At 43.1% G+C, this 18747-nt stretch overlaps 1 protein-coding gene across 1 annotated transcript in view; it reads right to left on the reverse strand.

Annotated features, from left to right (window-relative positions):
- The window catches only part of LOC144102019 (Fanconi anemia group I protein-like), a 62913-nt gene that overhangs the window by 42138 nt on the left and 2028 nt on the right, over window positions 1–18747 (reverse strand). Inside the window, exons 5-15 of the mRNA XM_077635283.1 lie at window positions 17391–17476; window positions 17132–17299; window positions 14909–15032; window positions 14752–14825; window positions 14540–14663; window positions 13069–13158; window positions 12598–12734; window positions 10571–10815; window positions 5026–5227; window positions 4003–4117; window positions 618–740 (exon numbers count right to left, since the gene is read on the reverse strand). Of these exons, the coding sequence (XP_077491409.1) occupies window positions 618–740; window positions 4003–4117; window positions 5026–5227; window positions 10571–10815; window positions 12598–12734; window positions 13069–13158; window positions 14540–14663; window positions 14752–14825; window positions 14909–15032; window positions 17132–17299; window positions 17391–17476 (1488 nt within the window). The remainder of the gene's footprint in view (window positions 1–617; window positions 741–4002; window positions 4118–5025; window positions 5228–10570; window positions 10816–12597; window positions 12735–13068; window positions 13159–14539; window positions 14664–14751; window positions 14826–14908; window positions 15033–17131; window positions 17300–17390; window positions 17477–18747) is intronic.

Raw genomic sequence — 18747 nt, forward strand, 5'->3', positions numbered from 1 at the left:
GTGAAAATTTTGCTTTTTATGTGTTTGTTTCCGCTCTGAGGAGACCGCTGAAGCGGGAAATTTAAAGTCGGAGGAACGCACTTTCCATAGAGACCAAGATGGCCGCGCTACGTTGGGCGGTTGCCGAGAGATCGGGGCTTGAAAAGCGGCGTTTTTTCGCTACTTGGAAGAAATTTTCCACCACATTGATCATCAAAACAATGATTTGGTGCACTTCTTGATGGTTTTCGACGATGAAAACTTGTAATCACACAAAATATGACTTGTAAAAGCAGAAAAGAAATATTTCAAAAAATCGCTTTTTTGACCATTTTTTGCGAGTTGAAAGCCACGTCCCCCCTTAAGTATAAATTACAAATAAAGTACAAACACAAAGAGGATGCATAAAGACACAATCCATGATCAGGAGCTTGCGAATACAGCAGGCCCAGTGATGAAAATCCTGTACACTGCACATTGCCAAAATTTTGTAGTTTCTTCTGAACTGCATCTTCTCCCTTCCTTCCCAAATATTTGAGCTTGATATTAAGCAATCCTTGAACCTTATGGCATCAACCTTCTAATCACCCTCTTCACCGACATGTCCTGCAATGGTGCAGTGTTTATAGTGCACGCACCTGGTACAGCAATTGGCGCAAAGGGCCCTGTTGTGTGAGGCTCTTGTTGAGAAGACCAAGCAGCTCCATGCAGACAGACTGGTGAGAGCTGGAGTCACTGGGCTGGGATACTTGCACAGACAGCTGCATGACAAACACAAAGATTTACTTTCTGGTCTCAAGTCCCATACGACCACAAAAAAAAAAAAAGAGTGTACTGTCAACCTTGGGAATGAAATGGGACATACTGAGGTTAGGAAAAGCGCATGAGCGATCGATATCCCATCACTCATCACCACACAGCAAAAAATTTTAAGCTGGCTTCATTTTTTGGCATAGTTTCTAATTAACATTAATGATCTTCCCTCTCTTGTTTACTCTGATATTCACCTATTCGCTGATGATTGCGTCATTTTTAGAGAAATAACCACCGCTAACGACGTTAAATTACTTCAGTCAGACCTCAACACAATAGGGAACTGGTGCAAAGATTGGTTGATGCAGCTAAATATTAACAAATGCAAAGTCATGCGTGTATCTAGAAAAACTTCCACGCCGCCTCACTACTACATTGTTAACATCTCATTTTAATCAGTCCCATCATATAAATACCTAGGCGTTCACATTTCTTCAAATCTTGATTGGTCTCTTCATACCGAGAACATAACTAAAAATGCTAATCGCATGGTAGGCTACTTACGTCATAGCTTTTTTAATGTCCCTTCGAATTTGAAACTATTGCTTTATAAAACACTAATACGATCTAAACTTGAGTATGCAACACCTGTATGGGACCCTGCCCATGGCAACTTAATTAATGATCTTGAGATGGCCCAAATTACCTCTGTACGTTTCATCCTTGCTAACTACAACCGCACAGTGAGTATAACTGCTATGAAATCTAATCTCTGTGTCCCTATACTGACATCGCGTAGAAAAGTGTTTCGTCTCGCCCTGTTCCACAAGCTGTTTCATCATCCTGCTTTACGTGATCACCTCATCCCCCAGCCAATTTATGTATCCCGCCGCATTGATCCCAATCTCAAAGTCGGAACTGTGTCATGCAACACAAAATGCTTCTCACAGTTATTCCTGCCGCGAACCTCACGTGACTGGAACCACCTTCCCGCAGAAGTTGCTGGCATTGTAAATTATGAGCAGTTCCGCGCAGCAATAGCTAACATTGTATATTCAGATGCTTTTTAAATATTCTTGTAACCAACTGTATTTTCTGACTGTTTTTGTATAGTATTTACCACTCCCACTTTGTAATGCCACTGGCCCTGAGGGGTAATATAAACAAATAAATAAATAATAAATAAATAAATTAACACTGAACACATCGATGATTAAAAATGATGCACCTCTTCGCTCCCCTCAACTCATGCATGCCGATGCACCAGAAAAATAAAGAAAACAGGCCGGTACTGCACCCCTCCGTGCCCCATTTCCCCCCCTCGGCCACTGCTCCCCGAGTGCGCCCGACGACGTCAGTGGGCTCGCCCAGAGTGCCCACTAATGTCATCGGGGGTAGGGGATGCATGGTGAGGTGTTGCCCTAATCGGCTGTGAGCTACTGCGATCAGCGATTTTTAAAATTATTTCTAAATTATAGGGTACATGTAGAGCTTTTAAATTTGGCTAAAATACCTACAGAGACCACCTCTACGGATCTGTTGCACTAGAATATGACCATCAAAATCATTTCAGGGTCTCTTAAAATCCATTAACACAAAAAAGGTTAAAATATCTGAAACTGAACAGAATAGCATAGTGCGTGCGCATAACTTCACAAAGCAACTGCCTAGCGTATAAGCTTGAAATGTTTGCCTTTTACTCATCTAACAAAAAAAATTGTTTGCTCAAGCAATTAGGTTGCTGCCACTCAGGCCCCACACATTAATTTTGCAATTCCGTCATGGCAGGCAGCAGTTTCTTGGCTCATACTCAAGAAAAAAAATCTCTTAGGCGATCTCTGCTGGACTGTTTGAATATATTAGCAGCCAAACGTTTGTTATATACGAGGTGGTACTCTTAGGTTCGTCATATCTGAGGTCAACACACAAAGTTCGTTACATCCGAGGTTAACACAAAAATTCATTATATCCAAAGTGGCATACTCGGGTTTGGTATATGCGAGGTTAACACACTAAAGTTTGTTATATGCGAGGCAGCATACTGAAGTTCGTTATATTCGAGGTTAACACACGAAAGTGGTTATATCCAAGGTGGCATATCATTATATCCAAGGCAGCATACTAAGCTTGTATAGCTAGTACACTAAGTTGCTTTGTAGCTCGGGCACCTGCCCACCATGGTAGGTGGGCCGCCTGCCACTGGCTACTGACAGATGGCGCTTGCCATTTCTGCTTGCACTCACCCTTCTATTATTAACGCATTAATAATGTATTATTTTACACAGCCTGATGCAGTACTGAAATATGATTTTACTACTCTTATGGGAAAAAAACAGACAAATGCTTCTAGTGACACCTCATGAGACAGACTGTTAATACTGCCACTGTATTTTTCAGTTAATTATGCAAGGCGCAGTGCGCAATTCGTGGGCTATCAGCAGATGCATGTCTCAGAAGGTGCCTATCATGGCAGATAAAAATGATGTGAGGTCGCAGGCATAGCCACACTTGTATAGTCAGAAACCGACAACCGCAAACAAGCTGCAGGATGCAATGATGCCACTTCACAAGCATCAGCAGGCCTAGTGTTTTTGGAATGTGCATGGTCACTCAAAGATTAACAGAAAAAAATTTTTAACAATAAATCTGAGTAAAGAAACTATTCAAGCCCATTAGCTATACATTTAATTCTGTGCATTTGATACCATATGTATTCGAATCTAGGCCGACAGTTTTTCTCAAGACACGAGATATGAACCTGCTAGGTAGGCTTAGGTTCGAGGATATTGTGGTTATAATAATAAAATATGATGACAATGCATAAAAATGAAAAAAAAAAAGTAGCACGTAGCTGTTGCCCTCATGAAACACCCACAGCAGACGGCACTGTTGTCGCTACTAACTGTAGCTTAGGCCGATAAAAACACACATGAGCACTGGCTGCCATTCTGACCTCATTTCCTCTTCTTGTGGTGGCATAGGCAAGTGATAAGAAGGTCAGCGATGACGAGGACGAGTGAGCGGAAGCGGGTTCGTGAAAAAAAATGCAACTTGCATTCTCAGTTGTCTTTTGGGCCAGCTTACACTCAAGGAAAGTTTATTTTTTAATTTAGCCTTTAAATTTCAGGTTTCGGCTTAGAATTGAGGCCGGCCTAGATTCGAGTAAGTACAGTAATGTGTACAATCTAGCTCAATTCATAGACAGAGTAAGAGCGACAATTATGGGTGTTTGCTCATAATCTAAAATGTGTCGACAACAACAGTCCTCACCTGGCTTAACGTGAAGTCAGCCTCTCGGCCAAAGCGGCCAACGGGACCTGGAGGCTTGAGGTTGCGAAGCAGGACAAGGATGCCAGACACTGCCACCTTGCGGCACTCCAACTCTCTGAATGTGAGAAAAGCGTAAAACATTACTTGGGACAGACAATAAACTTGGGAGTTCGATGTCGAGAGCTGTGTTACATAAACTAAAGGGAAAATAAATGCCAGCAAGATCCACACACAAAAAAAGAGGTTAAAGTCAGCTGCTTAGCCTTGCTTGCCAAAAAAAGCGAGCTTACAAGATAGAGCAGACTGACAAGCTACTTACAGAGCTTAACAAACTTTCTTTGAATTGAATTTGTTAGTGTCAATGCACAGGCAATGAAAAATGTAAGATAGAAGTGTTGAATTTTCAGACTTTCATTGTTACTGGCTTAACATTGCCGAAATGTAAAAAAAAAGTTCTTTAAGGAAATTAATAATATTATCGTATAATCAAAATTAGCAAATAAGGCTGATTACTCAATGCATATAAGAACAATAAAACCGTCCACACATAATCATGCACATGCACTATACTAGCTAAATTCATAGTCATTCTATCACCTGCAGATGTACATGGATTTTTGTTTGAAATTTTGGACCATTTTGCCATGAGGATTAGCTGTTGCAGCGTGTGATGACAGATCTTACAGCAAGACTGCAGTACCTTTAGTTATCTGGAGTAATGTAGCTTGTGTAACACAGTGATGATTTCATATTCTTTAGTGAAGATAAAAGAAAACTACTGATTTTCACACAGTCATGCACAATACTCCTGAAATTACAGGGCTAAATTATAGTTTATGCAATATAAAATCAGAACAATGTTTTACTCACAAGGACCTAAAGCTTAAGCCTACCTTTTTCACAGAAACAATGTTCTGGTAAGGTCAATGGTGTTTCATGCAAGGCTCTCTTGCTAAAAGTCCGAGCACATAGCCCAGTTCACTCACAGGAACAGAAAAAGAAAAAAACAGGAATGGTACTTACCGGTAAAAGAGAAGTTTGCGCAGCATAATCATAAGCCAGTCGCGGAGTATTGACGATGCCTTGATGAGTGGTGTTGCGGCACGGAGCAGCTTCACTGTACTGTGACAAGGCATGTTGGGCAGGTGGCCGAGCAGCTTCTTAATCTGCGCCTGGCACTGGACAAGAAGCTGAGGTGAGGCCTGGATCATTTGGGCTAGAAGATCTGAAAGAAGGCACATAACCTTTTGGCTAATGCAGAAAGCAGGGTTAACTGTTCAGATGCTGTCACCAGAATTGTCTTGCATACAGCTAATGAGGCAGGTGCAACTCATCTTTACTAAGGTATTTTTTGTCGGAAAATCGCACTGGCCTTCATTTCTTTCGACGAAGAACGCAAGAAAGTTCAAGAAATGCATTGTGCAAATAGAACCAACTCCCACTGGCCACCCCTTCTAAGAGTTGCCTTTAAGTCCACTTCCGAGCCCCTGGCACAAAAAAAAAAAGCAGCCAATTAATAGGTGAAAGCACAGAGTGCTAAGACACAATTGAAGTGGACAGTGCACTGTTATATGCTTGGCTCAAGGCACAAGTCAAGAAAGAATTTAGAGGAAGGGAAATCACAAACAGAAAGGGAGTGAAGATATGAGATGATGATGATGCAGTGCAATGAACATTAGGCCATCTAGAGGTTCATTCAATTTGTGCTTCACGAACCTGCCTATAGTCAACCTTTCATAGAGCCCTTTGCAGGTTGTGCAAGACAACTATCTGCAACGACATATGCAACTGACAATGACAGCCATAATAAGGACGGTTTTCAAGGGCTGGAGTGGTGACTTCACTATTAGTGATCAAAAACTGTAACAACAAAATATCACATGACCATCTTTTGACCAATGACACTGGGTGCCCCTCTAGGCAGTTTGGTAGTTACTCTGATGCTTTGATGCTCAAGAAATATTTGGCTATTAAATGTACCTGAGTGTATGTGAGGGCGAACCCACTACGCAGTGTCTTGCACGGCAAAAGTAAAACGCACCTATTGCTGCAACTTCTTTAAAACTATGAGCCAGAGAGCATGGTATCCTTAATCTACATGATGCCCGAAATAAACATGCCAACCTGCAACATGCCTAACATTAGGCACATGACACCAAGAATCACAAGCGTGGTCAATTGATGACACGGTTATCTCAATCATTGTTCGCTCACAAAGCATAAGCAACAGCTTAACTAGCAGGGTCATAACAATGTTCCTTATAGCCTAAGTGATGAAATTAACCACCATACCTAATGCTGTCAACAACACAGTTTTAACCACTGTTGCTTTTTACGCATATCTTAGACTTCATGTAACGCATGATCTATCACAGACCATCATGATGTCTACTATCGTAATGAATGGATCTGACTTTTGTGTTCTTTTTTTTTCAGAAAGTTCATAAAAACAGCAGTAGCTATGGGTGCTCTGAAGAACATCCTTAAGAGATCGTGCCATCACCGACAGCAAGAAACCATGGAAGCCCAGCTGAAATAACTACGCAAAGAGGAATTCCCAGATGCCCTCTTTTCCAGCATCGGCTGCAACCTTTTGAGCGAACTTCCCCAATCAGGCCAGCCGAAGAAGTTGCAAGAAAAAGAAATAAAGAGAGCCATCATGCCGTATGTGGATCGTATCACCCATGCATTTTACAAAGTAGAAGTAGGGCTGGAGTAAATCTAATCCTAACAGCGCCCACCAGGAGGCTGAATGTGGTATGCAAAATGGAGGAATGATGAAGGCCCAAAGCTAGCACAGCGTAATAAGCGGCATGACAAAAAGTTCACCACATGTGATACTGAAATGGTGTATGAGATTCCAGTGTCTAGCAGAGCGTCTTATGTAGGTCTAACAGGATGTTGCGTCAACGACCGCTTAAAGGGCTCCAGAAAGGGGCTCTCAATAAAGTTGCGATATGCTTGGGATGTTAAAGGACGCCATTTCAGAATTATCCCCCAGCAAGAATTATTTTAATACGTTTTGTGGAAGCTGAGTTATATGCAGACAAAATATGAGCTTCTGCGTCTTAGCGCCTTTCCCTTTCCTCTCGCACGCCAAAAAGGCAGCGCTCCTCCGCCGGCCCCACTCACTCGGCCCCCTCCCTACCTCTGCCGTCTGCGGCACGCGCGTAGTAGCCGCGGCCATGATGGCGCGTGACGTCTGAAAGAATTTGGCGCTGTGGACCAATGATAACCCCCAGCTGCACGACGTGACATCGTACGCCAGGTTGTCGCACGAAAGCCCAGCACCACGCGTCGCCGCAAGGTGCGAAAGCGGAAATTTTTAAAAATGTGTTGTAAATTTCCCACTCGCCCTTGAGGTCTCGCACACGGTATGGATGCTCAGTGGCCTGCACTCTACATAGTGCAAGCATTTTAAAGCCAAGCTCAAACACCCCTTTCTGGTGCCCTTTAAAGGTGCACTAAAGAGGAATCTGAACTCTTCTTTTTACCGCTGGAACTCTATCTACACGTTCCAGGCATTCTTAGAAACTTCGAATTATTGTCCTGTGTAGCCGATTGCCCTAATTAAATCGGATTAAACGCCCTGGCTCCCGCCTTTTTTTGAACTCAACGCAGTAGGTAGCAGGAGTCAACCAATGCGTCCGCCAGTCCCGTGGTGGCTTGTTGCTCTGCCATCAGCGGAGTGATACGTAAATCAAAGAGTCCATGTGTATTTTTATTTCCGTGGGCCTAATTTGCGGCCACATTGTCTGTGACAAACTTTTTATTCACAGAAACATCAAAACAAAATAAAAGCAAAAGCGAAGCCGCCACTGTACTGGCTGAAAGGCACTCCACGTGTTGGTTGATGCCTCCTACCTACCGCGAGTTCATATTCCTCTTTAGTCTACCTTTAAGAGAACATGGCACTATTATCAAGACAGGATACGGCAGCATGCTGGCAAAACACGCGTCCGATTGTCAATGCCTTCCACACCTTGGACGATACCAGATTCTGAGGTGATATAAACACCAACACAAGCGCGACCATTATGAATCCTACATCACAGAAAAGAAAGGCGCGATGTGCGTAACCACACCATTGATGGCATTAACAAGAAAAGAAATTAGATATCTTGGAAACCTACGACGACAAGAGAAGACAAATGGACTCGTCCTCACCTTCACGTTGTTTATTTTTATTATTTTATTTCATTCTTCTGGTATTAATTGACCAATGCAAACCTTAAGTTGTTAGTCCGCGGTATCTGTGTGCGTGTCTCTCTCCTATTCTCGGTCCTGTCTTTCGCACGCTGTTGTTGAAATCATGTACCAACTGGCCTGGCAACTTTCCGTAATCTTAGCAAATTAGCAACATATGCTACATCTAATATGTGTGATTTCATGAATAAAGGACTGAGTGGCCAATACAGTAATTGAAACCAAAATAAACAAATGGAGCATATATTATAAAAGAAAGATATGTGTTTAGCAAACAATTTAAATATTAAACATTCCCACTGGAAGAAGTTAACACCTACATGTGCAAGCTTACTAAAATGCTGATGAGCTAATGTAAGAGGAAGTATCAGACATCAATCTGCTTTCTAAACACAAAGCAGCACAAAAATGCAGTTGTTCATACATTTTTGAAAAATTTCTACTTGCTGCGCTAAAAAGTTCTGCGTACTAATCAAAAAGTAATTTTTATTCAATAACTGAAATGCAGAACACTTGAAACACCAAACTAACAATGCTGGAAGGAGTGAAACAGTGCGAAGACATGACAAGAGAAGGTGACACACACAGGATTCAGTCGCTTCACATTCTGCCTCGCATGCAAGAGGTACTGGGCTCAATCCCCAGAGCTGCTGGGTAGCCACCGGTTTTCCTATGGGCACAAGTATGCCCTAGCATGGTGCTTAGCTTTTCAGCGATGAAATGGTTGGTAAAGGGGCCTTTGGCTATTCCCTCTTTGAAAGATTCTTGATGTGTCGAAACTCTTACTGTAAATTCCTTTTCACCTTTTTGTGACAGTCCACCCCCATACATAGTTCCGCCGACAGGCAATAAATATGGCTGATGGTCAGTGCATGTGTGTGACTTCTTTCTTCCGTCCTGTCTTCACATTGTTTCACTCTTTCCGTCATGCACCGAACAGCTCAACTCAACACTTCACATAATGTTGTACTGCATCTATGCAACACAGTGAGGAATTCTCCTTCTATGGCGCTTACAAAAACAGTTCCCCCTTGCATACCAGGCAACCTTAAGGCTTTCAAATTCGTAAAACCTTCGCGACTGAGGGTGGGGGGTAGCCAAGCCAGCACAATTTTTTTTTTTTTAATATCACGTTGCGTCGCCAGTGCACAACGTGATAGCACTGAAGCTTCTTTACACGTGGTGTCACACATGAGGAAACACACAAATGGTGAACAGCACGTGACGAGCGCGGAATTTCAGCACGCTGGAAGAACGCAAGTATAACGCGGACTGAATCGAGGGCAGCGCGCATTTGTTCCAGAGCCTTGCCAAAGCGGCAATTAAGACACTTCCCATAAACAAACAAACAAAAAACAAACAAATGTCTGCAACAACACAATTGTCATTCTAAATGGTGTGTAGCTCGCCTGGCTGACTGATAAGCGCAGCCGATAGCCGCTGCCGTTTCGGACAGGCGGCGAAGCTCCGAAAACAAAACTAAACGGCCAGACTCTCTATCGGCCTACCACCGGGGGCCTGCTGATTGTCAAAACACCTTCAGTTGCGCGCATGTCAGAGGGGCACCGATAAGCAATGTAACATGCAGTTCAGGCCTGGGGATGAATATCTGGGCGATCGGTTAGTCAAGCATGTCATGGTCCAACACAGCACCACCTTGGGAGCCCATCCGAATTAACTGATGCCAGCCCCTGGGCGTCCGAATAAACGAGCTCCCGACGCCATAGCCCTACATGGACATTTAGCGGGGCTGTGGTGGCAGTCCGGATTATCTGAATTAATAGGGGTGAGGAGTAGGAATAAACGTTCATTTAGTTGGGTCGAATTAACGATGTTTTACTGTACATTGTTCCAGCTGCTGCTGCTAATATCACAGATGGCATACATATCCCTCTCTCATGGCAGCGCAAGGCTGCCACCGGCAACGGTGTGCTTTTTTTTTACAGAATTTCAAACGTTTATCGCAAATAGAACTTTTTTCCGTAAGATTTCAGGCAAGATGCGTAAAATCGCAAGACTGGTGAAAATTCGTACATTTTATGGAAAAATCTGAAAAGTTGGCAGGTATGCCCTTGTTATATCTCGCTCAAATCATAACACTTCCGTTAGCAGGGTCTGTAATGTTCACAAAACACTGCTGAAAGCATTGGTAGGTTCTAATATGAGATTCAAGAAAAGAAGTATGATACAGTCAAAATAAAGAAGAGTGTGTTTTCTTATGATGACTCAGAAGCTAAAACAGTATGTCTGCTTCAAACTATTGAACTAGCCTAGAATTTGGCTGTTTGCTCTCAACAATACGAAATACACAAAAAGAGAGTTAAGTGACGTAAGGATGATGGCTGACTCAGCCAGGGCATACCGAAATAGTGCTCTGTTGGTGCAGATGGCTTGGACAGAAAGCGATCAACAACCAAGTCCATTATGTTGCCACATGCGTCTCTGTTAACCTTGAAGGTCTCAAGAATAATCACTTGTCCCAGCTGGCAGCAGTTGAAAGCAGTGCTGGGCCCAGTCCTGCCAAATCCAACACGTGGACTGTACATGTCCATGAGCAGAAAACCAAACTCAACAAGGCTCTGGGACGATTCCTCCCAGCCACACTTGCTAGAGGGAGAGAAAGATAAAATGGTAAGCACTAGGCCTGTCTTCCCACGGCACCCAAGCAATGACAATAAACAAAACATTCAAAGCAGGCATGAAGAGATGCATTAAATTTTATATATCACTCCACTCCACACACATATACAACATCTAAATGAACACATCACCATCAGCAGCGCCCTTAACTATGCCTCCCTTCTTCCACTAATCCACTTCATAGCTCTTCAATACCACTAGTTACCTGTTCTGTGCATTAAATATTCTGGCCCAGCCCATTTCCATTTATAATTTTCCGCTAGGGTATTGTCAATGCAAGCTCTCCAACCTGCAGACTCTGTTTATTCCTTAATGAAACACTTATCTTTGCGATATTGCCCCTGGATAATTTTGAGCTTTCTCATTAGCTGCAATTTCTGGCCCCACAGGTACCACCCACAAAACATTTAAGTGTACCCATTTACATGGTCCCAGGACTAGCTGACAGATATGGGCCTAATAACTGCCTTATATTTGGCATGCCATGGTAAAAGTAAATTAAAATATAGAGGCCCGCTAAAACTAGGCAAACAAATGTTCATTTCCAACAATTTTGCCATTTAGCCCAAAGATCCCAAGCCAATATAAATTCTGCTACTGCTAAGAAAAACTTATCATTAAAGAAAAGCAAAAAAAGAGCTGGCCTTCCATTTCTGCCATGCAAAGGCAGAAATTGCCATGCATGGCGATTTCTGACAGATCCAACTGTAAAAAGTGAATACAGTAAAGGCTCGTTATTTTGAACCCCATTAATTCGAAATTCCAGATAATTTGAAGTGCCAAAGTGGTGCCAGCCAACACCCATGTAAGGCTATGGCATCGCACGCTAATTCGAACGCTAAAGGCCTCGCACCGATTAATTCAAAGGGGCTCCTGATGGGAGGCCGTGTCCAGGTATGCCCAGCGCAGCAAGCAATCGTTTAAACAGTGCCACTCAAACCTAATTTCATACTGCAGGGTCGCTCACACAACTCTGACGCATGAGCAACGGTGGCAATGAACAAATGGTCCAGTTTCCAAAAAGTCACACCAGATAGTTCCAGTTTTGCTTTTCTGAGCTTTGCACGAACCAGCCAACCAAGCCCAGCTACGCGGCATTTCCAGCACTGATTGGCGTGTCTCACTAGTCGTTTCTAGCCCCATTTCTTTTCCGACTGCTTTTGCGCCGGTCAGCGTTTCCGTGCACGTGGTTCTTCCGTTCTTCTAGTGAACCGAAACTGCGTGCCCGTCACATGCTGTTCCTAGCATGTGACGGGTGGAGCTCCACCGCTAAAGGTATCCAATGTTGCTCCGTTCTCATCTCAAAAGCAAACAGCCATTGCCCAGTCTTTTGCCAAATAAATTTACCGTGACGCAAGTGGTTCTTATTAGTCTCTTCCAAGCAATTGATAACTGAACTTTCGCATAGTTCAAACAATTTTCCTGGTCCCTTGAAAATCGAATTAATGCGCTTCTACTGTAGTTTGTTTCGCAGGAGCCGCACACACTTATAAAAACAGCTGACCTCCTAAGCTTCCCCCCAGTGATGTAAAACAAAATCCAGTTTTTGAAATGTAACGTATAAAACATGGTCAGTGGAAGTACAAGCTCAGCCCTGGCCAGTGTACATTTACTGGAAATGACTAAGTTAATTAGCAGCAAGGTTGGGCATTTTATTCCTAGGACAAAGTGAAAACCAGGAGCTGAACCTTATTAATAATAAAAGCATCAAGCAAAAAGCAGGAAAAAGATTAAGGCAACCACACATACCTATGCTGGATCATGTTCACAATAAGCTGCTTGATGTCTTTTGGCACAGGAATCATTTCTCGTATCCACATATACTCCCTATACTTGGCTTGCCTCTGAACATGGAATGACGCTGCAGATTTCAGAACATCAAGCACCTGGAAAATCCGAAGCTGCATCAGCAAAAGTGAGGAAGACATACATGTACACCCCCCGTCGCAAGTCTTCAGGCTACAGCGTTCACTTGTCGTGAAATGAACGTCCAAAGAACTCTCTGTGTAGGGAATCATTCAAAGCACAAGGCAAGCAAGAAGCTCCTCTATCATGAGCAGAAACCTTCTGGTAGCATTTCAGGGCCCTTTGGTCTTTAATGGTGCCGTGATGGCTCCATTATGTGCCTCAAGCGAAGACTTTGGCCTGAAGACTTTTGACCAAGACTGTACACGCACGCACGCACATGCACACACACAAGCACACACACACTTCCCTCACCTGCTCAGTGAAGTGACGTGTCTTGGCAAGTGCCAAAGCAAGTGTCAGCGTAAACTGGCCGAAGACAAACTCAGCTTTCATCTGCCTAGCCTGTTAAAAAAAAAGCAAGACCAAAACCAGCACACTATGCTGTAACAATTAATGGAACATCCATGTGCCTTACGGCCAGAAGAAACTTGACATAGCAAAACTGCCTTCAGTGTCAGAAACAAATTTTTAGTTTAGGTGAGAGCATACTTTGATATGTGCAACATCAACATCTCCAATAGATTATCTTCTAAATTTTTATGAAGTAAACTGCACAACAACCCCAGCAGTAAGGAATCTAACTAAACTAGTCTTTATTAACTAGTTGCAAGATTTGCAAGTCGCAAGTTGCAGCATACACGTTACAGATGTACTATGCTCTGGAGTGTGTTAATACCTTGGTTCTGAACTATCCAGTTTTGCTAAATACAGCTGTACCCCGTTAAAGCGAAATGGCAAAAAAATAGTAAAATAGTTTGATATAGCCAAAATGTTTTCAGTAATGTGTGCTTAAACAGTACAATTTAGTCAGTGAAGTGAAATGAGCTCAGGTGATCCTTACTAGAGAAACGGGGAGATTTTTTCCGAAGCTTTAGCACTATTGGATAGGTGCTCGCGGTGATCACGCAGGTCGCAAAAAACCTAGAACCAGTTACATTGGCTTCCTCGCGCAACACAGGCCAAGCACCAGCTAAAGTAGCTTGCCCGCATTCCAGTCGTGTCGCTTGGAAAATGGCTGGTCAGAGCAAAGGAAATTGTTGTTTTCACTACCTCCATGACAGCCGACATGACTGCTGGATGGTTACTACAAGGCTACAACAGTCAATGCCACCATTGCTCCCGGAACGCTGTCGACGGGTGCGAGACATGAATGCGTGCTGAGCACCTGGCTACCAACCCTCCATGCTGCAATGTCTTCTGTGGCGCTGTTGGAGAGTGCAAGATAAAAGTGCAAACCTTAGCGCGAACGCCTGCCACCCAAACGAACACCGATTGGCGCTGGAGAGTTCGATATACCCGTTTTGGTTTGGTTTAAGGGGGTTTAACGTCCCAAAGCGACTCAGGCTATAAGAGACACCATAGTGAAGGGCTCCGGGAATTTCGACCACCTGGGGTTCTTTAACGTGCACTGACCTCGCACAGAACACTGGCCTCTAGAATTTAGGCTCCATCGAAATGCGGCCGGGATCGAACCCGAGTCTTTCAGGCCAGCAGTCGAGCGCCATAACCACTCAGCCACCGCAGCAGCTCGATATACCCGATTTATGGCAAACCACGTTCAAGATATAAAGGAAACATTGCATGCATTTGTTAAAAATGTTTAGTGAGTGTTTGATATAGCTAATATTTTATAATATCTGTGTTCATTATATTGAGATTCAACTTTCCCTGAATTGTTTTTCGCTGCATGTGCTACATTGCTAGGCTGAAGTATTGAGCTCACCTTCAACATTTTAACAAAGAAATTGATGATAGTTGGGTTCTGACGTGCAGCAAACACAATGTGAAGAACTACAGTGGCCTCTGTTTGTTCCAGATTTTCCTTCTTCCTCTCATCGGATGATGCCCTAGAACAGACAGCACTCAGCATTTAAACAGGGCACACCAGGCACCCCATGCAATGCCAAAAATGACAAAGGTGCAATTCCCACAGACCCAAGCTCTTCCATCTCCAAGTCCTTTTCTCTGAAGAATTTTATGACAGACTCTATCAGAAATTCAGTGCACTCCTGCAAAGACAGGACCGACATGTAGCATGACACATCACAAGCTCCAAATCATAATGACGGCAAAATAATTTGCCTAAACACACCTGGTTAGAGAAGAGCAAAAGTTGATACACAAGGGCAGGCACTTCCGCTAGCTCCAGGCTTGGAAGGATCCTCATCATTTTTGGAATTGCTAATTCAAGTTCCGATGCGTCGAGTGGTATCTCACTGCAAGTTAATTGACAAAGGAAAATACATGATTTTAAAGCTGCACATCAACTATCTGTTCACAATGTGCAAGCAATAATAACTTCACAATATTTCAACATCCAATGCAGTGGCTAAGCAGCTATGGCATTCTCCTGGTGAGCCCAGGGTCACAGACTTGTCGACCCACAGCCACAGTGGGTGAACTTCAAGGTAGGTGAAAGTAAAAACAAAGTAAAGCAAAACAAAGCTGCCCTTATTGCCTTCTTCCGGAGCGAAGAAGTGGCAGCATGAGCTACATCCCTGCCGCTCCTTCTTTATAAGGGAACCCACTCCCAAGCCTACTGGGGCCAGGCCTACCCACATCTTATAGGGCCAGGCACGTGAGATTCTCACGGGTTCCCCTTCCCGGCCCCAGCATTTTCATCGGTCAGCAGCGAATGCAGTGAAGCAAGTGTATTCATTTGCAACACACTATGAATGATCCCATTTAGCCCAATAAGGTCTCCTATGCAGCCACTGCTTTAAAATGATGGTGCACCGAGATTTTCATGTATGCTAAAGAATGGCAGGTGGCTGGAACTGATGCAGCACCCTGTACTATGAAATTCCGAACAGTCCACACTGTGACTATGCACCAATGACACTCATTAAAAACATCTTAACATGCGGAACTTGTGAGTAAATTAAATGTGGTATATGAGGTTTAACGTCTTAAAACGACATATGGGCTATGAGGGACGACGTAGTGAAGACCTCTGGATTAATTTAGGTCATCTGGGGTTCTTTAACAACAAAAGGACGTTTTGGCATTTCACCTACATCGAAATACGGCTGCCATGGCCAGGACCGAACCTGTCACCTTGGCATCAGCAGACGAAAGCCAAAGCAACTGAGTCACCACGGCGGAAGTAAATTAATGCACAGCACATCCAAAGGAGGGCTCCTAATGGTTATATTCCACGATTATCACTTTTCTGCAACTACGCTAAAACCAAAGTAGTAACAAAGGGTGACGCATATCACATAGTACAGTTATATACTGAAAGCACAGGGTATGGAAATGAAAACAAGGAACACATTCTATCTGCATTTTATAACCATTTGGCAGGAACACCATCCTGTCCTTTTATTCTTCACCTAGCATAAATTATTGCACAGCTTAGACATTAATTAAAAATGGTATGGTAGCTAAATGTAAGGATAAAATACCTAGTAACACACATATGAAACACGAACAGTGAGAAGTAAGAATTACAGCAAAGCATAAAAAAATGTAACCCCATTTAATGTAAAGCAGACAATAATAATTACCAATGTGAGCCTCACCAACACTTGCTTATAGTTCTTGAGAAAACTTCCTATTTTTTACTGTTAGTGATCCAAAATTTGCATCTCAACGAGCCAGAAAGAGAAATAAAATGAGAACTATAAGGGGCACTGTCAGAGTTGCCCATCCTGCTCTTTCTGAGAAGATAGCATTGCTAGTCCAGTGCGTTAGTTTTCTCAATTCTTCTTAGGGCCGGGTACACAAACAATGGCATATTTCCATTTATACTCAATCAGCCTGGCAAATACCAATGCTAAATGCATAAGTATACGACAAGACTGCAATGTACAATCTCTCTGCAACATTTGTCCACAAAAAGGTAGCAGCACACCAAGAAACATGTCACTGTTGCCTGAAACACACAAGAACTATAGTCAGACACAACTCAAGAACAAAGCGGCACATGCCCCTGAAAGAAAGCTTTCGAGCTAAAGGCGTCGACCGATTTTCATGACACCGCAGTTAATCAGATTAAGCCACTGTTATCCCCCTTCACCAACAACCCCCTGCGATTTCATGCTAACAGGCCCAAAGGGATCGGTTGACCCCATTAGCTGGAGGGCTCCTTTGAGGAGAACTGACAGCTTTGCTCTTGAGTTGCAACCAACTATAGTATGACCTGCTGTGATGACCACTTATCTCGACATGAAGAACAACATGGTAGAACACAGCACCGGCCATTACCTCACTGCTGTTCAGGCGCCTAAAATATGACAGGCTGTTGCAGAAAAGAAGAAAACGCTCTAAAGCTTGCTGCAACACACACACAAAAATTATGGCCCTGATCCACCTTAGAATCCGCGCTATTGGCGTGGCCCATTTTGGCTCCCATGGACAAGAGCAGAGGTTATCCACGACCAACTTCTTGAACTGCCCTCCAGACAGCTTGTCCCCCCTCACAGCAACAGTGTCACACTGGGAAATGCTAGTGAGCAGATCTGGGAGGATTTCAAGCCACCTGAAAAACACAGGAAATGGAGGAAAGTGATTTCAAAAGCCCAGTTAATTCCTGTGGCACTAAAGAAACAAATATTACTGTCTTCGCTCACCTTCTTTCCAATGAGGTCCCATCCTTCAAGGAATCCAGAAGGTCATAAACAACAGCTGCACGCGTGTTAATGGACAGGTTATTCACCTGCGTGAAAAGTTTAAAGGCATACGCTGGTCACATTTTTAAGAACCTCGGTAGTCATTAAATGCCCTTTTTTAAAACTCTCAATATTTTACTCTAACCCCGCTGCATTTCCCGTGAACTTAATTATGTCATTTCCTCGCTATTTCACAGTCAGGATAATTCTTGGATTTTAAGAGCAACAGTGCCTGCTGTTTTGAACAAGCATTTGCTCAAAACTGATGGAACATGTTATTTATTCTCACATCATTAAATTCCTAGTCTCAGTCAATTTTTTTCACCCTAACCAACATGGTTTCTTAAAAGGACTGTCCTGTGATTTCCAACTAGCCCTTTTCATCAATGACCTTAGTTCGCATCTTGACCTAAATATTCCTTCTGACGCGTTGTTTCTTGACTTTGAAAAAGCCTTCGATAAAGTTCCGCACGAAAGATTACTACTAAAACTCTCGCGTCTAAACCTTAATCATTTTGTGATGAACTGGCTTCAAAACTTTTTGACTAACAGAGAGCAATTCGTCCACGCTAACAAATCGTCATCCCCTCGTTCTCCGGTTACTTCAGGTGTTCCTCAAGGCACAGTGCTCAGACCCTTGCTTTTTCTCATTTACATTAATGATCTTCCTTCCAACGTTACATCTAACATCCGGCTATTTGCAGATGATTGCGTAATTTACCGCCCGATTTCTACTAGCACTGACGCCGACACCCTTCAACAAGATCTAACCCGAATTGAAACCTGGTGCAAGCATTGGTTAATGTCCCTTAATATTGCTAAAACATGTATAATTTCTTTCCATCACAGGCAATCCCACATTCCCTCTAGATATGTTCTTTTTGGTTCTGAAGTGCGTTCCGTTCTTACCTGTAAGTATTTAGGCATTACTTTAACTTATACCCTAACATGGTCTCCACATATAACGAACATCGCTAATGACGCTAACCGCACCTTGGCTTCCTACGCCGAAATCTTCGTTTTGCTACCCCTTCCATTAAATTATTAGCTTACCAAACTTTCGTCCGACCTAAATCAGATTTCGCTTCAGCAGTATGGGACCCTCATCAGTCGAACCTCTCGCTAACACTTGAAAAAATACAAAATTGCGCTATCCGCTTTATTTACTGTGATTATTCATATTATACTAGTGTGTCTTCTCTAAAATCTAGAGCCTCTTTGTCTAGTCTTGAAACAAGAAGAAAAATATCTCGATTATGCTAGTTCCATAAGTTTTATCATTCATCTTTAGGAGCATCAATCATATCAGCAGCACATC

This window comes from Amblyomma americanum, chromosome 8 (genome assembly GCF_052857255.1).
Source record: "Amblyomma americanum isolate KBUSLIRL-KWMA chromosome 8, ASM5285725v1, whole genome shotgun sequence".
NCBI lineage: Eukaryota > Metazoa > Arthropoda > Arachnida > Ixodida > Ixodidae > Amblyomma > Amblyomma americanum.